General features: G+C 40.3%; 2 protein-coding genes across 5 annotated transcripts; one reads left to right on the plus strand and one right to left on the minus strand.

Annotated features, from left to right (window-relative positions):
- Positions 1-4,198: 4,198 nt before the first annotated feature.
- On the minus strand, positions 4,199-11,419 carry mrpl27 (mitochondrial ribosomal protein L27). The gene is made up of 4 exons (XM_034039644.2): positions 11,292-11,419; positions 9,253-9,375; positions 4,941-5,008; positions 4,199-4,610 (listed from the first exon to the last, which is right to left on the minus strand). The coding sequence occupies exons 1-4, from the start codon at positions 11,329-11,331 to the stop codon at positions 4,404-4,406; spliced, it is 438 nt and encodes a 145-aa protein (XP_033895535.1). The 5' UTR covers positions 11,332-11,419; the 3' UTR covers positions 4,199-4,403.
- eme1 (essential meiotic structure-specific endonuclease 1) lies at positions 11,375-26,007 on the plus strand. 4 transcript variants are annotated; one of them, XM_034039640.3, is made up of 9 exons: positions 11,375-11,477; positions 13,285-14,077; positions 14,390-14,517; positions 15,101-15,190; positions 15,439-15,560; positions 23,144-23,273; positions 23,629-23,744; positions 25,138-25,327; positions 25,616-26,007. In XM_034039640.3, exons 2-9 carry the CDS (start codon positions 13,300-13,302, stop codon positions 25,790-25,792), a joined length of 1,731 nt encoding a protein of 576 aa, XP_033895531.1. In that variant the 5' UTR covers positions 11,375-11,477; positions 13,285-13,299; the 3' UTR covers positions 25,793-26,007. The 4 variants fall into 4 exon arrangements, with proteins under 4 accessions (XP_033895531.1, XP_058845986.1, XP_058845987.1 ...); XM_058990003.1 differs by lacking the exon at positions 11,375-11,477 and adding an exon at positions 11,484-11,680; XM_058990004.1 differs by lacking the exon at positions 11,375-11,477 and adding an exon at positions 11,913-12,458 and having other exon boundaries at positions 25,118-25,327.
- Positions 26,008-27,007: the final 1,000 nt, after the last annotated feature.

Consider the following 27,007-nt stretch of genomic DNA (forward strand, 5'->3'; position numbering starts at 1 on the left):
TCAGGTATCCAGCACCAGTTCCGCCTCCAGCCCCCCACTCATTTTCAACTGAATAACTCTCTCTCCGGCCTCCTTCAATCAGCATGTGGATTCATGGAGAACGCCCTCGACCCATCTACCCGTTCCTCCTACTCGACGCCTGGTCTTCAGTTACTCACTTTTGCGAGCAAAAAACTGATCTCTCGTACCTCTTGCAACCTCCAGCACCTCCTCTCCTTCATCACTTACCTCAGGCTGCCTCTACGTTTAGCCCCCTCCTCTATTTAGATGCTACCTAGCGTGTATCGATTTCGCCTTCAATCTATCTCCTCTCCACCTCTGTCGTCCGTTCCAGAGATCCGCCTAATTCTCAGAGGCTGGAGAAAAGCCTGCCCCCCTCCTCTCCATCAAGACAACCAATCTCAACAGACCTTCTCCGGCAAGGATGTTTCAACCCATTCGACAACATTGTCATGGAAACCCTGTGCCTGATCGCCTTCTTTGGATTTCTCCGCTGTGCAGAATTCTCAACTCCATCAACTTCCAGCTTCCCAGCTCCAGGCTTCAAGCACTCCGATCTCTCTCAAATCCGCGAAAAAAAAAAAAAAGGGTGCGCTCATCACCCCCCCCCCCCCCCTTAATCATGCAGCTTCTTTGTCACCTGGTCTGGAACTTCGTGTCCAATAACGTCATTATTCGGGCCCGCCACATCCCCGGGTCCCTTAACGCCTCTAAGCTTTATCTCGCAGGCAGGTCCTGAAGTTCCACAGCCTAATTCCAGGAGCAGATCCCAACCCGCAGCAGGCGCCTTCGTTCAGCCAGCTAATATTCAACTAAACTCCACTCTCTCTGGTCTCCTCCAGTCGGCCCTCTGTTTTATGGAGAGTGCTCTAGCCCCATCCTCACGCTCAGCTTACTCTACTGCATGGTCCTCCGTAACCTCCTTCTACGCCCAGAATCGTATTTCTCACTCCATCTTCTATCATGTATCTCAGTCTGTCTCTCAACCTGGCTCCTTCCTCCTCAGGAACTACCTATCCGCCATCCAGTATCAGTTCCGCCTTCAGTCCCTTCAGGCATTGCAGCAGCTCAAAAGTCCTTTGTTAGTATGCCCGGAGTGGGGGCTCCCTCTCCGCCAGGTCCACCAAAGGTTTCCCCCCACTAGGGTGGGCGTTTTCCTTTCCACAGCACGGATGGCCTCCAATCCCTAGTCGTCATTACTAACCTCTCCCTGTATTTTATCTTTCTTACAGCTTACTCTTATCTATGTGTGCGGCTCAGCGGTCTCTACCCTATCTTCACGGTGCGGTGCTGTGGGGAGCTGGGGGTCCTTCTTTTGGGGCGGGCGGGGGGGGTGGTTGTGATTTTCACTCCCCCGACCGACCGGGTCGGCCTCCTGCCCAAGTCACTGCCATCCCTGGCGGTTCCTCGACGGCTAGAGGGGACCCCCAGCCACAACTATTCTGTCGCAGCTCATGCGCTAGCCTCACCAAGGCCACAACCTTGCTATCCCATCTACCTCGTTTCTTTTCAGGTCCGAGCACCTTTCTGCCCCTTCTGGCTGGCCGAGTCCCCACCTGCCGAGCCAGGCCCCGCCAAGGGGGGAGGGGGAGGGGGAGGGGGTGGGGGAGGTTTCTCTATTTTCGTCTCTCCAACATGGACCCGAGACTCTTTATCCTAACTCTCCACGCCGCCCAGCTGCCAGCCACGCTGCCTGGGGATGCTGCACTGAGTAGTGACGGATCTATCCCTTTGTCTTTTATGTTTCTCATCGAGAGTGTCTTTTATGTTTGTCCTCTCATTCTCCTTGTTCGTCCAGCAGCTAAGAGACGCTGCCTGGTTCCGACCTGGACTGACAGCTTTGTCCTTATTGTTCTGTCTCTCATTCTCTCAGTCGGCCAGCAGCCAGAGGAGGCTGCCTGACCCGGTGAGACGTGAGAGTTCAGAGTGTTATATGTCGTTGTCTTGTCAGCTCTTCTCATCTCAAGCTTTCCAACTTTATGTCTCTAATTCTGTGTTACACAAGCACCCCCGTTCCTCAAATTTAAACCCCCCTTATTCTGCACTAATCAAGCCCTTGTAAGTGACCAGTGAATTTAAAATAATGTGTAATGCCCCATATTAACAGTGGTCCATATTGCTAAAAAAAAATATAACAAGTATTGTGGAAAAAGTAAATCCGAACACACACACACACACAAGTAGGGCTTGAAGTTTTCAGGTTTTATTTTAAATCAGGTGAAGTCCCTTTAAACAAATTGAGCTGATTCTGTTTTATAATTAAACTCAGAAAAACAATCTTTGTTTTTACCTTCATATCTTGCCTGAGCCAAATTCTGGTCCTCTTAATTTTATTTCAAACAAAGCTGACAAATTACATAATTTGTTCATCCCCGATCCTACTTTTAACTTGCATTTTATTTTTGAAGTCGCCTAATTTAACGTTGTGTTTTTGTTATTCCACTAGTTTAACAGAGATGTCCTGACAGATTTTTTGAAGCATAAAAATAAATACCTAGTGCGGAGTGTACACTGATAGCAAGTCCTTCAGGCGCCTGCTCTGAGTATTTCGCCAAACATGCCACAAAGCATTTTGGGACATTGGAGGATACACAAAAAATTGTAGTTTGGTATTACAGCGTCCACACTTCTGATAAACCGCACTACCTGATGCGATCTAATTAGAACCGGACTCGAGACTACCTCCTGAGGTGGTCTCGAGTGCGGTATTAAATGCTGCGTAGTGTGGACGCAAACCGTATTTAGCACTTTTAAGCCGTTTTAAATGCAACTAATACGGTTTAAAGGCATAGTGTGGACAGGGCCTAAGTTTTCCAAAAACTAATTCCGATATCAAAAGTCATGTAAACACAGTTTTCGGAAAATGTATCGGAATATTCCTTAGGTCAATTTTCGGAAAACAGCACCTAGAAATTTCCGATTCAATTCCGAAAACAAACCAAATGTATATCATGTAAACGCGTACTGCACATGTGCAAACTTTGACCTTCATTCCTGCACGTGGTTTTAGAAAACAGAGAAAATAATAATATGTAGTCAGTCTGCATAGATCCATTTGCTCCGTTGAATTGTATTTTGTCATACTTGTACTTGCTAGAACCGAAGTCATTGTATTTTATCTTGCTCTTAATTGTATTACTTGTACTGTGATTCTTGAAATGTATTTTTGTTTACGACTGTAAGTCGCCCTTGATAAGGGCGTCTGCTAAGAAATACATAATAATAATAATAAGTTAGGGATAAAGTAATATTTGTCTATTTTTTTAATAGCCCATACTGAAGCAGCACATGTTTTCCAGCTTTAAAATTACGTGATAATTTAAAATAATGTCTGCAAAAGAAACTGGTAATATAGAACAGGATGAGCTGTTTGAAAGGCTGATTGCTCATTGTGGGGAATCTGAAAAGAGGTATTGAATAGTAATCTTTGAATTTAAGACCTGACACTTAGATAAAGCACTTGTTATTGGATTGGTCTCCGTTCTATCGCAGAAAGAATGTCCGGTCTGTTCAAATTGTACTTAGGGTACTACAGTACTTTGCATGCGAAAATATCCTGCATTTTCCGAAAACTTGAATCCATGTATACAGTTGAATTCTAATTAGACTTTCTATCGTTAATCACGTAAACACAGAAAAGTGACGTTTTAAGAAAATCAATTTTCTGATTTAGTTTTCGTTAAACACTTAGTCATGTAAACATACTGAATGCATGACAAAGACTAAATATATGTGGAATTATCAAGCAGCTTCTTGAAGGATCCCAGGGTGTCAGCTTCAACAACATTACTGGGGAGTTGGTTCCAGACCCTCACAATTATCTGTGTAAAAAAGTGCCTCCTATTTTCTGTTCTGAATGCCCCTTTATCTAATCTCCATTTGTGACCCCTGGTCCTTGTTTCTTTTTTCAGGTCAAAAAAGTCCCCTGGGTCGACATTGTCTGTACCTTCTAGGAGTTTGAATGCTTGAATCAGTTCACTGCGTAGATCACCGGTACTTGGATCTGTCGCTCATTAGATCATAAAAATATATTGCTGTTTTATTAAAAACATTTTTATAGGTTTTCAATTCATGCTTGTTGTCCAGTCTGTTGAGTATTTAATTTATTTCTAAATTAGTTAGTTACCATGCAACGAAAAGGTAAATAATGATTTATGTTGTGTTGGAAATTATACCCAAAATGGATTTAACACAGATATAGAACAGAGGTTGCCTTTTTATTGAACACTTTGGTCAGAAAAGTTCTGTTCCTAGAGCAGTCACACTACAATAGTATCTGGAATTTATGCTCAAAAACATGAGCTGGCAGCGTCAGCAGGTTAAGAGTTCAGCCTTCATAGTTCAGACAGGTTTGAACCCCCATCAATCATTCTGGTAAGAGGCTGCTGATTGCTTTGCTGCTCTCACATCATGCCAACCAGCTTAAAGTGTCCCTCCTGCTTGCTGGGCAGGACGTTGACAAAGGTCTTGTAGAGCACAGTCCCTTTGGGCAGACGGCATATCACTTTAGTGGCCTCAGGACTGCGAGGGGGTGGAATATAGACCTCCTTGGTGAACCTGACAATGCCTTCTTCCAAAGCGTACAGAGTGTTGTTCCTCCCCATCCCAACCTGAAAACAAAGACACCATAGCTGACAAATACTGGTACGTCTACTTACTGTTTCCTGACTTTTCTTAGTTATTGCTTTCTAATGCAGTAGGGAAGTATAGCGATTACCACTTCCAAATATATGATAGTGAGCTAAATTAACATAATAAAAATAATATACAAGTATTCAGCCTAATGCTTGGACTTCTCCAATCCTTGGATATGAGGGTCTCTTTGAAACAATCATGCATCCACACCGATGTCTTAATGTGTAAAAATGCTAGAAAGAAAGCAATTTAATTATTTAACATTCTTTATACATATAATATATATATATATATATACACATTACATTAGCTCCCGGGTGCCAGCGAATCAAACGTTGCGTTGCTAGGACGTTGCCAGCATGAACAAAGTTACCTGAAAACAGAAAACAGAACAGTGTTACTGTCAAGCTTTTAAATCATATTGATATGAAAAGATCAACCTGTGCTGATCAACCACTTGAGAATACAAAGGGATCAGGTTGCATGCCTTGCTTCCAGAGACTGCTACCTCAACCCCACACATTCTTCTCAGTCTTGAACCAACCAGCTGCTTTCCCCAATAACTGACTGGCTTCACTTCCAGAGAGACATCTGACCCAAAGACACTGCCGAGATGAAAAGACCTTACAAGTGAAACACTGGCTTGGCACCCAGAATGGAATAGATTTGTGATGTCATCATTCTGTCTTCGTACTACAGTTTTATAGATTTTTGAAATGTGCATTTCCACGCTAATGGAGGAAACACATGTAACACAAAGTAAAGTTCACGATGTGATGTTAATCCCCCTCTTATGTTCTCTAGAGTCTCAATGACATTGACTTATTTAAGGGAAAATAACTTTTCATGTTGCAGGCACTTGAAGTTCATACTCCATGCATGGTAATGCTGCGAATGAGGATGGACACAAGGCATGAAAAGAGCCAAAAAATTACAAATGTGTTCATTTTATGCATGACTTGTTATTTATTGACATTTTATTATGAAAAACAGTCTAATATGGGAGTCCAAGGTATTCCTTATGATGCTTTAATCAAACGTTGTGTTGCTTGCACAGAATTATCAGACACCTTTATTCAAGGTGACTTTGTGAGGGTGTACCAAGGATGCACAACCAAAAATTCAGTTAAAAAAAACAAATACTTTACCTGTGAACAAAAGTAAGCTTGTTCTTTCAACAAATAACTATTTACACTGATCCTGGATCAAAACAAAAAAAATACATTGGCAGATAACACAATCCTTCTATACCTAGGCTACCACAGAGGCCAGGTACTAACCTCAAACCCACCCGGAGCTTATCTCAGGTAGGTCCCTCAACCAGCAAAACCATTACTGGGCAAATACCCATAATAATTATACATTCATCCAGATTATTATTATTATTATTATTATTATTATTATTTACTCAGTAAGAATGCTTTACTTCACATTCATTTCAATATAAACTCAAACTTACCCTTATTAAATTTACCATTATTAAATTAATAGGGTTAAACAAGTTTAAACCTAGCTTATTGATTAGTAGCTTATTGATCCCAGAATCTCATCAAGCAGCTTCTTGAAGGATTCCAGGGTGTCAGCTTCAACAACATTACTGGGGAGTTGGTTCCAGACCCTCACAATTCTCTGTGTAAAAAAGTGCTTCCTAATTTCTGTTCTGAATGCCCCTTTATCTAATCTCCATTTGTGACCCCTGGTCCTTGTTTTTTTTCTTTCAGGTTGAAAAAGTCCCTTGGGTCAAGATTGTCAATTCCTTTTAGAATTTTGAATGCCTGAATCAGATCACCGCATAATCTTCTTTGTTCAAGACCGAATAGATTCAATTATTTTAGCCTGTCTGCATATGCCATGCCTTTTAAACCCGGGATAATTCTGGTTGCTTATTTGCACTCTTTCTAGAGCAGCAATATCCTTTTTGTAACAAGGTGACCAGAACTGAACACAATATTCTAGGTGAGGTCTTACTAATACATTGTAAAGTTTTAACATTACTTCCCTTAATTTAAATTCAACACTTTTCACTATATATCCGAGCATTTTGTTTGCCTTTTTTTATAGCTTCCCCACATTGCCTAGACGAAGACATTTCTGAGTCAACATAAACTCCTAGGTCTTTTTCATAGTTCCCTTCTTCAATTTCAGTATCTCCCATATGATATTTATAATGCACATTTTTATTGCCTGCATGCAATACTTTACATTTTTCTCTATTAAATTTCATTTGCCATGTGTCTGCCCAGTTCTGAATGCTGTCTAGATCATGTTGAATGACCTTTGCTATTACAACAGTGTTTGCCGCCACTCCTATTTTTGTGTCGTCTGCAAATTTAACGAGTTTGCTTACTATACCAGAATCTAAATCATTAATGTAGATTAGGAATAGCAGAGGACCTAAAGCTGATCCCTGTGGTACACCACTGGTTCCCTCGCTCCATTTTGAGGTTTCTTCTCTAATCAGTACTTTCTGTTTTCTACGTTAACCACTCCCTAATCCATGTGCATGAGAAGTGTTTTAATACTCTACATTTAGTCGTTCTTTACAAACAAATGCATATTGTTTACTACACCCTGACACCCTGGGGTCCTTCAAGAAGCTGCTTTATGAGATTCTGGCATCAATAAGCTACTAACAACCAAACGAGCAAGATGGGCTGAATGGCCTCCTCTCGTTTGTAAACTTTCTCATGTTCTTATTAACTGGAATGAAGCAGTTTGTGTCTGTCTAAAAAGGCATGAATTGTTGACTGATGAGAGCTGATGACGTGGTGTTTTTTTTTGTGTGAATTTGTAGAAGACTGACTGATGAAGAAATTTGGTGACGTTGGTGTTTTGTAACTGAACTGGATCCCGTTAAGACCGCCCATGCAGCATTTGACAGGCGGCACAAAACGTGACAATAAGCGGGTTTGTGAGATATTAAGAGAGGTAATTTCTCAAAGAACCTCTGGTGCATGGCGAGTGGTTTTTGAAAAATCATGATAATAAACGGGGCATAATATTAAGCGAGGTGATATAAAACAGGTTAATCTGTTTTTATTTCTTTATTTTATTTTTATTTCACTTATGAATAAATGTTAAATGCATCATTTGAAATATGCATCAATCATTTTTTTTTTTTTATTCCTAAACAAAATTAAAATCGCCATTTATTTCTAAATGAAATACAAAAATAATTAAATCCCATTTTATCACAAGGCGAGACACCTGCGATATTGACACAACAAATTCCTCTGACGCAACAGCCTGAGAAACCACAGGAGACTCCAGGAGCTCCTTCAAGAGTTCAACCTGGTTTACTCAAGTCACAGTGTAATCACTGCACTACGCTATGCAAACCTGTCTTGCTCAGAAAAGCAATCTCTGTTCATTATTTGAAAATACTGTATCCCAATTAAATGAAGTCCCATCCCAATTACTAATAATTAAAATTAATTTATATATGTACTTATTGCAGAGAAAGTGAATTAAGTTGTAATGGCAGAGTTCTCTGCCAGTCAGTGAATATACATTCTGGAAAATGAACAAAAAAACATTTATAGAAAAAACCAAAAACAACTTCAAAAGTTATTTTGCTGCTGAGGTAACTTGTCAGTAATGGTTTTCTATATGGTGTTCCAATATATTATTTTCATTTCAGATTACATACCTAATAACCCTGTTAACTTTAAAAAAGAAGTGAAGCACATTTCTTATGAAAGTGCACATGCAGTAGATTATTTTTAATTGCTGCTCAGTTTCATGCATTTAACCAAAATATACAATTATAAGGAACATTCATGAACATTTGCATAAGAACTCTCTGGTTAATTGCATAAACTTCTACTGTAATATTAATCCACTGTAATATTAATCTACTGTAATATGACTTGACATGATGTGCTTCATATTATTTAAAGTTGGATTTCAGTACTATGCCTCAACTGTCTCAATAAATTAAATAGATATTGAACATTGAGCCTAGGTGTGTGTTTACAATTAGAAAAACAGGAACTGGCGCCCTCATACTAAAAACCCATGTCAAAAAAGAGGACAGGGTCACAGGATTTTTTTCTGTAATAGTGCTACAATCATAGCATGGTACCACTACTTTCATTGTAAAGGAGGCACACTGAGGCATACAAGTCGAGAGCTTTCTAACCAGTATAGTAACAGTTGTGTGTTTGCTGAAAGCTTTCTAATCAGTATGGTAACAGATGAGTGTTTGCTGAGAGCTTTCTAACCAGTATGGTAACAGATGAGTGTTTGCTGAAAGCTTTCTAACCAATATGGTAACAGATGCGTTTGCTGACAGCTTTCTTTAGCCAGTATGGTAAGCGATGCGTGTTTGCTGACAGCTTTCTTTAGCCAGTATGGTAACAGACGCGTGTTTGCCGAGAGCTTTCTAACCAGTATAGTAACAGATGCTTGTGTGCCGAGAGCTTTCTTTAAACACTATGGTAACAGATGCGTGTTTGTTTCAACAAGTCTGTTAAACCTCTCACACATCTTTTGTTTTTGTTGACAAATTGTGTTTGTCAGTTGCTCCAAGTTAGTAATGAACCCAGTCACAGGTGAAAAGCTCCTGTTCTGAACACTGCCACACCACACATGAATTTCTCATGCTGTCATGCATACCGTCAGTCTTCTTAAACCCGTATCTTCGGCCAGGGCTTTTTCCTCCCAGGTTTTTAGTGCTACCACCAGCTTTCTTAGATGCATATCGAACAGGTCCTGCGGTCGGCTGGAGAGACAACAGCCCTAAAATAAAAGTGACAAAACAGAGTATAAAACAAACAAACAAACAAACAAACAAACTCGCACTACTACATCTTATCAGGACCGTGGTGGTAAAATTGGTTTGAAGTTCGATATTCATTTGATATTCAGAACCATATCACCTAGACTTTTTTCAAACATACTTTAATGTGCAGCTGACCAGTTGTGAACAGATTCACAACCCTTGTTTCATTGTGAATGCTGTAAATAATTTTCACGAATTATTTACAATACATCCCATATGCATGCGCGTATATTAGTAAACAAGGTGAACCCTAACCCTGCACACAACACCACTGCCAATCGCAGAGCTGTTAATAAATGAACATTGTAGCCAATCCCAGAGCTGTTAACAAATGAACATTGTAGCCAATCCCACAGCTGTTAACAAATGAACATTGTAGCCAATCCCAGAGCTGTTAACAAAGGGTCATTCCACACCACAACCAGAAAAGGGACATTTCGTTGCCCGTCCGTCTCAGAGTTTTCCTAGAAAAATTCACCTTGAGGTTTTCAGACACGCCGAGGTCAGAAATGATAACCTTTTTTTTTTTTTTTTAAATGTCCCCTTCGACCTGAGACTTTGCAAAGGTCAGCCTGAAGTGAGAAATGGACCTTGACCAGAAAAATCACCCTGGGTGCAATTTAGACGCTACATCATGTGTAGCACCTCATTCTACTCGTATTAAACAGGGCTTTTCAGAACAAAATACTAGCAGAACCCTACTCACTTCTGGCAAATTGCAAGACGAGGGGCAACTGATGAGTTTTACTCAAACTTCAGCCTAACCCTTTACCCTGTAGGGGATGCGGGTCCGAAAATGTAAGTATTGCTGTAAGACCCTTAGGAACCAGTCTTCCAAATTCTGTGAAAAACTTTTGATTTCAAGTCCCACCACTGGTCATTAAACCCCCTTTGAGATTTGAATTTTTGCTATTTGTACCAAATTTAGGCCGTATTAAACTTACAAGGTAGGACTCCAAAAAAATCACCCAAAGACATGTTTGGATAGATGTTGATGAGATCTACAGCATCAAGCAACATATTATGGTATCCAGGGATTTTTGAAGTTGCATTTGTCATGCATTCAAGCATTGCTTATGGCCACTTTGGTGAGGCTAAATTGCCACATAGTTCTATCCAAACTGGCTATTTCTTCAACTTTTCATTCTATGAGGATTGATTTAAAGGAAAAAGTAACAGTATGTGCTTCCACTGGAACCAGCTTGGAGCTGAGGGGTTATGAACTTGCATGGGACTTGGGACTTCTTTGTTATGATGACACATTTGAAAGTACCAAAACCTTACTTCTACCAAGAACCGCATTCTGGGTGATGCCGTTTCTACTCTACAACTTTCGAAATGCACGTGTGTACCGTACACCTGGCTGAAACCGATTACAGCTGAGCTCTTTTGCATTCTTTCATACCCGTTTACGCGCATATGGGATATTGTATTCGTTTTCACAAATGATTTATAGGATTCACAGTAAAGCGAATTGTGAATATATTCACAACTAATCAGCTGCATACTGAAGTTGGTTTGAAAAGTCTAGGTGATATGGTTGCGAATATCAAACAGATATCGAACTCAAACAACTGTCTGAGGAATAACGACGAAATAGATCTGTATTCTATGCAAAGATATTTTATAACCCAGAAAATACAGGTTTAAAAAACCCGTAATGTACCTTCTATGAATTACTTTATTTTTTGGTTTTTAAAAGTTAAGGTCACAAATACTAATGCAGTAACTAAACCCCTATGCTCGGCACACGAGCTGTATAACATGTTTGTGAAAGTTAATGTAATAATCCAACAAAATGACTGAATCTGTACTTACTTTATACAGTTCACAGTTCACAGTTCACGGGACAGTTAGAAAATTAGAAACTCACCAGCTCTCGACTTAAGCAGCAAGGACGCGAGCGCAGCCATTTTTTCTCTTGCACTCTAACCTTTCATATTCAACTTCCTTTGCAATATAACAACATCCGCCTGTCGGTGGTTCGTTTCCGTGTCCCTCGTGAACCTGCCGGGAATATTCAATTTTCACAGTTCACTGGAGGCGCTGGCAGGCATCGGTAAGAAAATACAGTGGTTTGGTTTGCCACCAAATGTATACACAATAAGCCTTTCTCATTCATTTTAGTTTATATTCCGCTCAAGCGACTCGGGTCTCAGCATATGTTTGCCAAAAGTTTTTGTTGTACAAAGACTCAATTACACTATTTTAGTTAGTAAATACATTTCAATAAAAACTCAACCCCTTGCATATGAAATGATGGTAAGTAAAGCAATAATCCGACTCCGGATACCCTTAACTTCGGTGTTTGACCGGCACTCTGAACACCTCAATAGCAACATGCTCGCAGAAGATAGCCCTTCGTTATCATTTCTGAGTAGACTCAATTGTACTCGATGAAAACTGAAAAGCTTTTTGCAAACTTATTACAATCTCTTAGCGGTAATGTGTATTTAAATACTTGCAGTGATATTAATAAATGTCATTTTATAAATATAAACTTTATCTAGTAAATTACGTTTACTTAAAATGCATTTTGTTTGTTTTGTTACTGAAAGGTAACTTAGCACCTCGTGGTGTCTGATCGACAGGAAATGTATCTACTTCCAGCTAAAGCTAGCGTCTGTCAATAGTTTCTTAGTTGTATTTTTTGCGCATACTTTGATATATACTGTACTGTACAAGGTCGGGTTAACCCATCACTGGGCCGTACTGGCAAGCATACACGTGCGAGTGCCCTACCTCTGAACAAACAGCCACACACACATATATACACACCTCTATATACATTATAGCCTTATAACTAGCGCTCCACCTTTTACAACAGATAAAATTCTCAGTTTTAAGTTATTATGAACGACTGAATGAATCTGACAGAAAATTAAGCTGTAGAGGGTATGCGAAATACATTTCAGAATAAAACCGGAAAAAAAAAACTGAAGCCACCCACGTTAAATCCTGTAGCACAGCTCGACATGATTTACTGAATAAACATGCAACAGTTCAAACAAACAAGGAACACCATATGAAGACCAAAAAGGTAATATATAGAAGGGTGCTCAAACTTCTGTTCACTAACGATAGCAACGCAATAGTTCGCGAAAATAAATGGTAAAAAACAAACATGCCTGTAAATTGTTGTGTAGTGCAATACGTTACTGTTTACTGCACGCAAAATCGGGTGGGTTTTGACTCGCTTCAAAACCCACCCGAAAATACAGTTTTATAAGGTTACTTTAATCAAGGGTTTTGTGTCTTGAGCAACGCAGGAGGCTGAACGTACTGTATATCTAGAGAATCAGTGGTGTTAAATGTGCTGTTTTATTACAGAATTAGGTTTGGTCTTGTTTTCAGTATTTGTTGCAAGCTGCAGCAGAACTCAATGGTAGTGCTTGAGAACACAGCGGGACTCGGTCACAGGAATATCACGCATCCACATCCAGCTTTGAAAAACTGCATCTGCACAGGCGTGGAATCATGCGGGGATACAGAATTCTGGGGTACAGAAATCTATGTAACACCCGGCAGAACAATTTGATTTTGAGATGCATACCTCGGTTTGAATGTCAGTGAGTTGTTTCCAGTTTAGGCGCAAATCTGTATATTTAAAAAAAAAAACAAACAAACAAAAAAAAAACATAACCGTTTTGGGGCACGCTTGAGTTGGGCACTAGGCACATGCCTAGTTTGCCTATGCGTTAATCCGGCCCTGACTATATATATTTATTGATTTGCAAAAGCCTGTGATTATGCCCCCTAGATGTTTGTTTTTGTTCACAGAAACTGCCATTTCTATATTTATATTGCTTTGTCTTGCTTTTATGTGCATGACGTGTTGATAATCACCTGTGTGCCTCATCTTGCAGGGATATTTGGTGGGGATGGGTGAGAACAAGCAGAACCCAGACTCCAGTTACACAGATCCCAACAGTGACATTGAGGACCTGCCCACTTTTACCTTCTTGCAGGAGAGGCCTGTCATCAAGCAGCCTGAACTAGTCATCATAGAGACCCCAGCCTCTGCTGGTTCTGTTGCATTCCCCTCCAGTGCAAAGGAAGAGGCCACCATGATCAGCAGTGAGAGTGAAGAGGAAGTATTTGTGCCTCTTTCAGAAAGGCTGAAGGGACGAATCGGAGACAGCCATGAATCCAAGGGAAGTGGGACCCTTCAGCCTATTGAGCTCCCAAACCCCTATCCAGTTAGCGGCCTTGAAAATGTGGTGCCACTGAGGAAAAGTGTTTCATCAGCATTCACCAGCCAGCCTGTCCTGGGATTGAAGGGGGCAACAGAAGTTTGGGACTTCTCCGATTCTGAGGAGGAGAATGAAGCACTGAACTCAAGGGGACCCTGTCTCTACAAATCAGCCAGTGCTCGTCCTGTCTCCCCAGAGGAGCATGGCTTGCCAGTAATGACAGCAGTGACATCAGAGCTCACCCCCCTGAAGAGGAAGCCAGTGAAGCGCAGCAAGGCGCAGATAGAGGAGGCCAGGTTGGAAGCACTGTGGAAGAGGACAGAGAAGGACAGACAGAGGGCTGAGAGGGAAAATAAGAAGCAGGAGCTGGAGCAGGAAAGGGCGAAGAAGAAAGCTATGGCTGATTTAGTAAAAGCCCTGAGGCCAGAGGAATGTCTGAAGTACTTGGTGGCCACTATCGATCCAGGCAAGTATCTTATTTTATGCAGCCTGATGTCAGTAACACCTTAAAGGGAGCAGATTGAGGTGTTTTTACTAAGGCTGAGGCTATGCATCGATTTACCAATGCATCGTATCGTTTGACAACTATTGATAGTCAAGCCTGTGCATCGTTTTTGTGTAAAGGGTTTAAGCAAAGAAAAGCTTTTAATTTTTTATTAAATTTGCAATCGGTCATTATTTTTTGCTTTAAGCACAGAGCTTCTCTGCACCCCTCAGGTGCTGGCGTTTCAGAGGTGCTGACAGCCTGCCCTGTGTGTGCTTGTGATCCCGTCTCCAGCTCTCTTGCAGGTGGAAGGCGGAGGGCAGCTGCTCACCATGCTGCAGGCTCTGGGCTGTAGCTGTGCCATTGAGAGCCAGGCAGTGCCTTACAGTGTCACCTGGAGACGCAGGGTCACCCTCACACAGGTACAAATAACTAGGACCACCCAAGAAATTCAAATAAACAACATGTACAACCAGTTTCTCCCAGTATTGTTTTCAATACAGAAAACAGCAGAGCTGATTCCCAAAGCCTTTTACTCCATTATTTCAATTGGAGAAAAAAAACTGTTAAATTTACAAACCTAAAAAGAATAAAAGCAGGTATTTTATTTAACACTTTATAAATAACTTTTTTTTATTCCTCATTTTGTAACCCGAGTGTCTCTGTCAAGGTTTCAATAGTGTAGGCCACAGTGATCTACTTTTCTACATCCAACTGTCTGTATGTAAGTCACAGTTACATTTTAACACTGTGATTAAATCTTTTAAGGACCTTCTTGAGTATATCAGAATCACAGGGTATATTGACACACACTGTCCTGTCTGTCTGGTTGTTGCCACACCAACATGTTAACATAATACTAATACATTATTATTTTTTAAATGTCAAACACTCTTTCTGGCAACTGAATGCTGAATAGTTAATAATCTCGACTTGCCATAAAGTACTTTAGTTCTTCCGTGGGTTTTATCAGTTGTCATTTCTGTGCTGCTGTGTGTGTTACAGGGTGAAGAAGCAGAGTCTGTTCCTGAGCCCCATGTTGTGATCCACGTGCCAATGGAAGATTTTGTCTACATGGTCCACAGCTATAAACAGGTACAGTAGCATGGAAATCTGTAGCCCGTGTGTACAAAGTTTGTCCTAATTGTCTGAAATGAATACAATGGAATAGTGTGTCAGGAGCTACTAAAATTAAAAATAATGAGAACAAATCAGTAAAAAAAACAATAATAAAGTGATTCAGAGCCCAGCCATTGAAGGTATCTTTGTTTGTCTTTTAGTCCCCCATTAATTGAGATTGTTTCCAGCAGTCTCATTAATCTGTGCTTCCCCCTTGACAATAGGAGCAGCAAGGCTGTGCCCCCGATAGTGGCCCGTCTCTGATCAGCTGGACGCACAGCATTGTAGGGATGAGCGCAGGCAGGACTCCAGCACTGGCCGTTGTTAACATGGAGAAGTACTTCAGGTGGGAGACCTGTGAGGATACTTGACCTACACCATTAATCCTAATTTAACTCTATTTTATGCATAGTTTACAGTTATCAAAGACATTGAAGCTAGGTAAGTAAATCAAGAAAATGCTTAATATGTTACAATTCATTGTTAAGTGACATATTTCTGTTTTTTTAAAAGTGATGTGAGAATCCTATATTTTAATGCTGCACACATTTTTATGGAATATAAGCATAGTACAAATGCATGTTTATTTGCCTAGCTTCAATCTCATTAAGAATCATTATAAATGGTACTTGTATTTGTCAGTAAATCAGCTGCTCATATCTCAAAAACCATTGAGATACAGATTTAATATTTTAATTTTATGTATTATGGTGTTATGGAAACTTCTCTCACAGTACTTTAACATGTGACCTAACATATTAATGATAGAGACAACTGGCTTTGAGTTAGTGGGGTCAAGTAATTTAAACAGCTCAGCTGAGTTCTGTGATTCTTTCTAACATTTGAGTATAGACTGATTCAGTTGCCCTGTTCTTGGTTACATTTGTTTCTTATCCTGTTGTCACGGAAAGTGGGTAGACCGGCATGAGCACATGTCTGAATTTAAAGGGAGGGTTCACCGATTTGCTTTATTATCGACTATCCTGTGGTGTGTGGATAATCACTGGTTTTGTTATAATATTGCTTAGTAAAATAGACAAAACTGTTCAACTGCAGAATGTTGACAGGATGAGCATTAGGGTTAAACTTTATGTGAAAAAAAGCATTGTGGTACTGTACAATGTTGAGATTCTTCACAAAGCTTGTTTTAATTACAAATAAAACACTTTAATGTGACACACTATTGAATTAATGCCTGCAATATATACATTGAATATATAGCTGTGCTCATTTAATCATAACAGTTTGCAAAGAACAGAAGTAGTAAACTTTTAGTAACAATGTAAAAAGCATTGGGAAAACCTTAAAAAGTATTGCAGTCTGCATTTGGGACCTCTTAGTTAAATTGTGCAAGAGTTAGTTAAATTTTTAACTTGAACAAATAAGTTTTTTTTGTATCAATTTGTTTTACTTGTATATTGCATATTTATTTAACAAGTAATGTCAGAAACAGCACTTTGCACATTTAATTAGCTATTTATATCAATTGTTTTATCTTTATATTTTACCTTTCAACTATCTACTATATATACATATATATATATGTGTGTGTGTATGTATGTGTGTGTGTATATATACAGACGTGCTCAAATTTGTTGGTACCCTTACAGCTCATTGAAATAATGCTTCATTCCTCCTGAAAAGTGATGAAATTAAAAGCTATTTTATCATGTATACTTGCATGCCTTTGGTATGTCATAGAATAAAGCAAAGAAGCTGTGAAAAGAGATGAATTATTGCTTATTCTACAAAGATATTCTAAAATGGCCTGGACACATTTGTTGGTACCCCTTAGAAAAGATAATAAATAATTGGATTACAGTGATATTTCAAACTAATTAGTTTCTTTAATTAGTATCACACATGTCTCCAATCTTTTAATCAGTCATTCAGCCTATTTAAATGGAGAAAAGTAGTCACTGTGCTGTTTGGTATCATTGTGTGCACCACGCTGAACATGGACCAGAGAAAGCAAAGGAGAGAGTTGTCTGAGGAGATCAGAAAGAAAATAATAGACAAGCATGGTAAAGGTAAAGGCTACAAGACCATCCCCAAGCAGCTTGATGTTCCTGTGACAACAGTTGCAAATATTATTAAGAAGTTTAAGGTCCATGGAACTGTAGCCAACCTCCCTGGGCGCGGCCGCAAGAGGAAAATCGACCCCAGATTGAACAGAAGGATAGTGCGAATGGTAGAAAAAGAACCAAGGATAACTGCCAAAGAGATACAAGCTGAACTCCAAGGTGAAGGTACGTCAGTTTCTGATCGCACCATCCGTTGCTTTTTGAGCGAAAGTGGGCTCCATGGAAGAAGACCCAGGAGGACTCCACTTTTGACAGAAAAACATAAAAAAGCCAGACTGGAATTTGCTAAAATGCATATTGACAAGCCACAATCCTTCTGGGAGAATGTCCTTTGGACAGATGAGTCAAAATTGGAGCTTTTTGGCAAGTCACATCAGCTCTATTTTCACAGACGAAAAAATGAAGCTTTCAAAGAAAAGAACACCATACCTACAGTGAAACATGGAGGAGGCTCGGTTATGTTTTGGGGCTGCTTTGCTGCGCCTGGCACAGGGTGCCTTGAATCTGTGCAGGGCACAATGAAATCTCAAGACTATCAAGGCATTCTGGAGTGAAACGTACTGCCCAGTGTCAGAAAGCTCTGTCTCAGTCGCAGGTCATGGGTCCTCCAACAGGATAATGACCCAAAACACACAGCTAAAAGCACCCAAGAATGGATAAGAACAAAACATTGGACTATTCTGAAGTGGCCTTCTATGAGACCTGATCTGAATCCTATCGAACATCTATGGAAAGAGCTGAAACTTGCAGTCTGGAGAAGGCACCCATCAAACCTGAGACAGCTGGAGCAGTTTGCTCAGGAAGAGTGGGCCAAACTACCTGTTAACAGGTGCAGAAGTCTCATTGAGAGCTACAGAAAACGTTTGATTGCAGTGATTGCCTCTAAAGGTTGTGCAACAGAATATTAGGTTAGGGGTCCCATCATTTTTGTCCATGCCATTTTCATTTGTTTTATTATTTACAATATTATGTTGAATAAAAAATCAAAAGCAAAGTCTGATTTCTATTAAATATGGAATAAGCAATGGTGGATGCCAATTACTTTTGTCAGTTTCAAGTTATTTCAGAGAAAATTGTGCATTCTTCGATTTTTGTGGAGGGGTACCAACAAATTTGAGCACGTCTGTGTGTGTATATATATATATATATATATATATATATATATATATATATATATATATATATATATATATATATATATACATACACACACACATTTTGCAGTGAATCTGTTTACACATTAAGAGTATCTGTTTTGTTGGTGTTACCCCCTTCTTTAGCAAAGCGCTTTGAAGTGTTGGCTATGTGTATTTAAAAAAAAAAAAAAAATGTAATAAATCCTGCACTGAAAATGATTACAAAATAAATTGGAATATAATGAATTTCTACAAAATGCTATTCTTAAGATTCAGGGTATAAAAAGAACAAATGATTCAGGTTAAACCCAGTACAGTAATCCATCGCGTATCTGCCCCTCACATATGTGCCCTAACCATTTGTAATGTTTGTTTATTATTGAACAGAGAATTATAGATCCTACCCACATACACTGTGTTCTATGTGCTCCGTGCGCTGCCGTTGCTGGTAGTGTCACGTGAGCTGTTCAGTGTGTTGACTTGATATGTAAATAAATCCTGTTCGCCTGCGGGGGGTGTATCAACTTCAACCTCCGTCTCGATCTCATGCCTGTCACTCAGCAGCGAATGTACGCATCCACACGGCAGAAGGCTACTCTGTCACAAGCATTAATGCCCTGTATCTTTCTAAACAAGGGATTTAGGGGAGCTCCCTAATAAAAGTTGAATCTCAAAACAATTGTGTGAATATAGTAATTGTTACTATAAATCCGACCATCTTGTTGGCAACATAAACTCCTAGGTCTTTTTCATAGATTCCTTCAATTTCAGTATCTCTCATATGATATTTATAATGCACATATTTATTGCCTGCGTGCAGTACCTTACACTTTTCTCTATTAAATGTGATTTGCCATGCCCAGTTCTGAATGCTGTCTAGATCATTTTGAATGACCTTTGCTGCCGAAACGGTGTTTGCCACTCCTCCTATTTTTGTCGTATGCAAATTTTAACAAGTTTGCTTACTATACCAGAATCTAAGTCATTAATGTAGATTAGGAATAGCAGAGGACCTAATACTGATCCCTGTGGTACTCCACTGGTTACCTTGCTCCATTTTGAGGTTTCTCCTCTAATCAGTACTTTCTGTTTTCTACATGTTAACCACTCCCTAATCCATGTGCATGCATTTCCTTGAATCCCTGCTGCGTTCAGTTTGAGAATTAATCTTTTATGCAGGACTTTGTCAAAAGCTTTCTGGAAATCTAAATAAACCATGTCAAATGTATTGTTTATGACTGTAAGTCGCCCTGGATAAGGGCGTCTGCTAAGAAATAATAATAATAATAATAATAATAATAATAATAATAATAATAATAATAATAATAATAATATGCTTTGCAATTAGTCGCAGTAGTCGAGTCAAGAGAAGATGAATGCATGACAGAGTATCTCTGCATCCAGCAGGGAAAGGTAGGGACTGACCTTTGAGATGTTTCGGAGGTGGTAGAAGGAGAATTTGACTACAGAGGAGATTTAGGCATTAAAGGAGAGGTTACTATCCAGAAGTACACCAAGGCTTCATACAGTGGGGGAAGGCAGCAGCAGACAGTTTCCAAGGTTCAAGGAAGCAATATTGAGATTCTTGAGTTGAGTTTTCGTACCTACTAGAAGTTCCGATTTGTTAGTATTGATCTGAAGAAAATTTGCAGACATCCAGGCCTCGATGTCTTGGATGCAAGCTGAGAGCCGGACCGTGGCAGAGGGACATCCAGGGTCTAGTTTTAGGTAGAGCTGGGTGTCATCTGCATAGGAGTGAAACATGAGGCTATGTTGGTGGATGAGGTGACCCAAGGGAAACATGTAGATGTTAAAGAGAAGAGGCCCAAGAACAGACCCTTGAGGGACACCGCAAGTGACCGGGTTTGCGTCAGCACTGCTTCCATCATAGAAAACAGACTGCATGTGTCCAGATAGGTAAGAGGATCCAGAGATAGGTAAGAGGTTCCAGAGATCCCAGCATACTTCTGAAGGCGGTCAAGAAGAATGCTATGATCTATGGTATCAAAAGCAGCAGTTAGGTCAAGGAGGACAAGGACAGAGGGAGCAGCACCATCAGCATTAAGCAGAAGATCATTTACAATCCGGAGTAGAGCAGTTTCTGTACTGTGATGCGGCCGGAAGCCAGACTGCAGAGATTCAAGCAGAGTGTTATCTGTGAGATGGAAGGAGCAAGGTCAGAAGCACAGAGACGGATGAGATTTGTTGGACAGAGGTCCAAGGAGCATGTAGCAGTAGTTGATTTCAACAACAGACATCAGTAGCTGGGAATTGGTGCTAGTGGTCTCCTATATTATTGCTGTGGGTTACCGACTGCACCAGGCTTGAGTGGCCGCCTACAGAGTTGAAGTAAAATCTCTTAAACGTAATTCATTGAAGACTTGCATCACGCAATTCCAGAAAGTCCAGGGTGGATTCTCATCAACTGAGAAATTAGTTGAACTCATATGGAGTACTGTAAATGTGAACTGTAAAAATGTAACTACATAATAGATAATAGCTACCCCTCACTTCTAAATATAGCACTACACCCCTGTATGTACACAGTAAATGCTTGTCTCACTGGCAATATGTGTTTTTGTTTTCAACCACATATAGGTCTAAATTAACACACAGCAAATAATACCTGAAAAGTTTACCACGGGTTACATTTGCACGCTAATTTTGCAGTTTTCCCAAAATTTTATATTTATCGTAGTTTACCATGGTTTTTTTTTTTTATATATAATATGATCTGTACCGTACCTCGCTAGGCTTCACAATACAATGTTTACTTATGCTTATCATTTCACTCTGCTTATAACTGGTATAGTTTTTAGGGATTTTTTTTTTTTTTTTTTTTTTTTTTAAAAGACGTTGTGGACGTCTTTTAAAAAAAGGCTGTGTGGTCCAATGGTTAAAGAAAAGGGCTTGGAACCAGGAGGTCCCCGGTTCAAATCCCACCTCAGCCACTGACTCATTGTGTGACCCTGAGCAAGTCACTTAACCTCCTTGTGCTCCGTCTTTCGGGTGAGACGTAATTGTAAGTGACTCTGCAGCTGATGCATAGTTCACACACCTTAGTCTCTGTAAGTCGCCTTGGATAAAGGCGTCTGCTAAATAAACAAATAATAATAATATTATGTATTATGTGTGTGTGTGTGTGATTGAGATATATATATATATATATATATATATATATATATATATATATATATATATATATATATATATAATACACTGAGTGTACAAAACATTAGGAACACCTTCCTAATATTGAGTTGCACCCCCTTTTGCCCTCAGAACAGCCTCAATTCGTCGGGGCATGGACTCTACAAGGTGTCAAAAGCGTTCCACAGGGATGCTGGCCCATGTTGACTCCAATGCTTCCCACAGTTGTGTCAAGTTGGCTGGTAGTGGATCTCTACTCCGAATAGCTCGTTCCATCTCAGTGGATACACTGCTGCCATGAAGGAATGCACCTGATTGGCAATGATGTTCAGATATCCTGTGGCATTCAAACGTTGCTCCACTTTTATCAAGGGGCCCAATGTGTGCCATGAAAACACACCCCACACCATCACACCACCACCACCAGCCTGCAATGTTGATACGCGGCATGATGGATGCATGTACTCATGTGGTTTTCTCCATACCTTAGTCCTCCCATCAGCATGAAACAGCAGGAACCAGGATTCATCAGACCAGGCAATGTTTTTCCTATTCTCCAGTGTCCAGTGTTTTCTTTCCTTAGCCCACTGCAACCGCAGTTTCTTGTGTTTTGCTGAAAGAAGTGGAACTCTGTTAGGTCGTCGGCTGCCATACCCCATTCGTGTCAAGGTACGACAAGTAGTGCATTCTTTTATGGGTATTTCGGCACCAATGTTGTACTGGACTGTCAGTTGACTAACTGTAGACCGTCTGTTGCTCTGCACAATTCATGTCAGCCTCCTTTGGCCTCTTTCATCAATGAGCTGTTTTCGACCACTGGCCTGCAGTTGGCTGGATGTCCTTTGGGTGGTGGACCATCCTTGATACACACGGGAAACTGTTGAGCGTGAAAAACCCATCAGTGTTGCAGTTCTTGACACACTCAAACCGGCGTGCCTGGCACCTTCTACCATACCCCATTCAAAGTCTATTTCATGTAAAGAGCAGGTGTTACTAATGTTTTGTACACTCAGTGTGTGTGTGTGTGTGTGTGTGTGTATGTGTGTGTATATATAAACTGCGGTTTACTTTAAAGGAAAATGGAATTGGAAAAAAGCATAGTTTAACAGTGTGATCGATCTATGAAAGATAAAGAAAAAATGAACTATGAAATAACGTACTTGGCTAGGTAGATGAGATGACACATTTTGTACAAAAATACTGCCTGCACCTTTGTTTTTGATTCTGAAAAATAACTAATAGGGGGACAGTGTCTGCTTATCTCTAATAACGGGACCATGTCTGCTTATCTCTAGTAACGGGACCATGTCTGCTTATCTCTAATAGCGGGACCATGTCTACTTATCTCTAATAACGGGACCATGACTGCTTATCTCTAATAGCGGGACCATGTCTACTTATCTCTAATAGCGGGACGATGTCTGTCTATTATATCAAGGCTGCCATTTCCCTTCTGCTCTGTCATTATATCAAGGCTGCCATTCCCTTCTGCTTTGTCTATTTCAGTAATAGTTTGTTTGGGTGCAGTTAAGAGTTCAACTCAACATCTATGTCTGCAGGTCCCAGAACTCTCAGAACCAGAAGAAACATCGTCAAGCTGTGCTAGGGAAGGGGGAGGGTACAAATAAACGAAAGAGGAGGAAAGAGGGAGAGCTGTTGCCAGATGTGTCCCGGGTGGACTTGGAAGAGGTGAGCCAGCCAATGATTAAAATAACATTTTGAATATGGTTAATCTTTAAAATTCGACATCAGTCAAAGGGCACATTGAGTATCATCTCAAACTGGAAGGCTGCGTTTCAGGTACACATTTGAAACCAGAAAATGCATTTAAGGCAGACGCAAGTGATTACAAGATCAGCAGTGGCAAGGTGATATCTGACAGTTTTGACTTAAAGCCTGGGCTAGATGCCTTTTCTTTGTATCCTCTCTCGTGGTGATCATTGACCATGTCAAATTCCCTGTTTCTCCACTGTGCAACAGGAGTCTCAGGGGTGATCTTTGAAACTGATCCACTGTACTATCTCATTGTGCCCTTTGTCCTTAGGCACTAGTGGACCTGCAGCTGCACACAGAGGTTCAGGTTCGCTTCCTGGAGACCTGGAAAGAGTTTTCTGATTACATTGCTATGGTAACCAAAGCTGTGGCTGAAGCACCATTCAAGTAAGTCTCTTACACTCTAGCAAGTCTTGTTTGCACTGCCCAAAGAGAACAGGCAGGTATAGCACCAGAGAAGTCTCGATACGTTTCTTGAAATGGGGGTGGGGGGGTTGAGGTACAAAAATGATGTCATGCATAAAATATATTTTGACAAACCGCAAACACAAGACCTAGAGCAGGCTCTTGTGGAGTAGACTTGATGTGTTTACTGCTGGTTTATAATTTAACACTTTATGTAATGCCAGGTACAGGTTAAATTTATTACTTTGCTAAAATACTTTGTATATTGGGACAGATTATTTTTAAATAGATAGGAAAGTTAACTGAGAAAGTAAAGGGAAGGGGGACCAATCTCAGTTCAGATTACCACTTCTTAGATATGGTGTAGACTTTTCATTTAAAAAATTTGTTTTTGATCAGAGGTATTTTTTTTTCTATTTAACACGAGTGAAACCTTTGCACACATCCTTAACCCTTTGCAGTCCATTTATTAAGTGCGTGTCAGGCGCGTCAGGTCCAATTTATTTTCACACGCGCAGTTAATAGTCGAGCTGTTTAAAAGTATTTTTTTTCCACAGTCAAACGGGTTTAAAAGTCCCTGCATATCAACAAAGCACTCACTAGGCATCTCCAGCCCCGCCCCACCCTTTCGTTCTCTTTCACATATGCTAAGAAATAAATAATAATAATAATAGTCGTACATACCGATCAATGATCTCCTGATCACTCGTTTTATCACCAAATGCCTCAATAATGCGATCCAAGTCATTATTTTATTACTGTAACATCTGAAAAAAGCTCTGCAAATGTCTGTGATATTCTCTGTGCGCTGATGCAGTCACAGCCAGCTTGTTTCCTTATGGCCTCCATTATCAGATGCCAGGGGCAAGTATGACTATTCATGAGATACGCCCTTTTTTTTTTTTTTTCTTTCCGCTTGTCTCGGCTCCTGTCGCTCCCACTCGGCCATTGAATGGTTTTCTCGGCTTTTCTGGAGAAAAAACGACTAGAAACCCATTTTTTGCGTCTTTTTGATGATGTCGGACAGGGTCCGACATTGGACCGGATAGGAATAATTGCAATGTCGGACCAGGTCCGACATAGGACCGCAAGGGTTTAATGGGAATCTGGGGGTATATGCCGACTGTCTGTATGTCCCACCAACCATCCGTCTGTGCAGCATGTCACACCTATATTTGTACATGTATCCTGAGAATCTCTTATGCCACTGTGATAAAACTCGGTTAGGACACTGAGGGTGGCCTGGTTTAACTTGCTCTATTCTTTAGTAAGCTTAGTCATCTGTGGTGAAAGCAGTCTAAGCTAACTACTGTTTACACTGAGAGTACTCTTCAGTTATTCTGCTTCTATGCAAGCCGCTCATTGTGTTGTGCAGGCATGAGCGTGACCAAGCAGGTTTCTCCTTCTACCTGGAGAGCGAGTGGTCGGGAGGGTGCAAGGTGGACCGCAGTGGAAAGGGACTCATTCAGGTGTGGAAGAGGCAGATCCAACAGTTTAACCGCATCAGCCCCGAAATTGCCAGTGCCATCCTGGCTGCATACCCCTCACCACAGCTGCTTGTCCAGGTGAGTGCCACACAAGTGCTTCACAGTCTCAAAAGGATGATGGTGACAGATATCGGTATACAGCAGTCACAATGACCCTCGGTAATTTTAGCTTAAACTGCTTAATTTGGGTGATTGCTTCAGCTGGCATATCTTTACCTTTAGTTAGATATTGTGATCTGTCCTACTGTTCACACTGCAGGGTTATACAGCATGTCAACACTTTCTGTATAAGCAGTAAATGTTGAATAAAATGTCAGTAGATTGGAAGTGTTTAATACTCTAACAGTGTATTTGTTTCATCCTCAGGCATATCGTAAATGCAGCTGTGATCGGGAGAGGCACACCCTTCTTGCAGATATTCTAGTTCGCCGAGGTGAGGGGGTGACTTCAACATCTCGCCGTGTCGGACCAGAGCTCTCCAAGCGCATTTATTTACTAATGACATCGCTTGACCCTGAGCTGTCATTGGAGGCCACAGGCTAGACGACGAAGCCAGAAATACAGAAGCAGACACTTTGTTTAGAGCAGGGAAACTAAGGGCAGATTTGTTGCTGGTTTGATAAGTTCATATGTTTTCATCTTCCTTATTTGTAACCTCTAAAATAATTCATGACATGTTGAAAACTACTAATTCAAAATTATTTCTTTTACATTTTGTGTAATATTTAATAATAATAAAAAAACAAAGTCTGGTATTACCTGATGCTTACTTGCCTTTCAGTTCTAATCATTTGAACTGTTGAATCTTTTCAAGATCTTTGACGTGATGTCTTATCATTTTACTGTCTCTCTAATGTGCCAAAAACAAGAGGTCTTTTCACACAATGTTGTTACACATAAAAGTTGTATGGAGTTTTTCTTTGCTTATTTTTGTAATCTATTATTGCACGTATTGATTGTAATTTATAACCATTAATATGATATTTTCAAACTACTTGGAAGAATTCAGGATACTGTTTAATATCTTTAAAATGCCAAAAAGAGAGATCATTTTTAAATAATTGTTATAACAACATGTTGAACTAACAATATACACTGAGTGTATAAAACATTAGGAACACCTGCTCTTTCCATGAAATAGACTGACAAGGTGAATCCAGGTGAAAGCTATGATCCCTTATTGATGTAACCTGTTAAATCCACTTCAATCAGTGTAGATGAAGGGGAGACAGGTTAAAGAAGGATTTTTAAGCCTTGACACAATTGAAACGTGGATTGTGTATGTGTGCCATTCAGAGGGTAAATGGGCAAGACAAAAGATTTACAGTAAGTGCTTTTGAAGGGTGTACGGTAGTAGGTGCCAGGCACGCCGGTTTGAGTGTGTCAAGAACTGCAACCCTGCAGGGTTTTTCACGCTCAACAGTTTCCTGTGTGTATCAAGGATGGTCCATCACCCAAAGGACATCCAGCCAACGGCAGGCCAGTGGTCGAAAACGGCTCATTGATGAAAGAGGCCAAAGGAGACTGACACGAATTGTGCAAAGCAACAGACGGGCTACAGTTAGTCAACTGACAGTCCAGTACAACATTGGTGCCGAAAGACCCATAAAAGAATGCACAACTCGTCGTACCTTGACACGAATGGGGTATGGCAGCCGACGACCTAACAGAGTTCCACTTCTTTAAGCAAAACACAAGAAACTGCGGTTGCAGTGGGCTAATGAACGAAAACACTGGACACTGGAGGATTGGAAAAAC

This window comes from Acipenser ruthenus, chromosome 17 (assembly GCF_902713425.1).
Source record: "Acipenser ruthenus chromosome 17, fAciRut3.2 maternal haplotype, whole genome shotgun sequence".
NCBI classification, from domain to species: Eukaryota; Metazoa; Chordata; class Actinopteri; order Acipenseriformes; family Acipenseridae; genus Acipenser; species Acipenser ruthenus.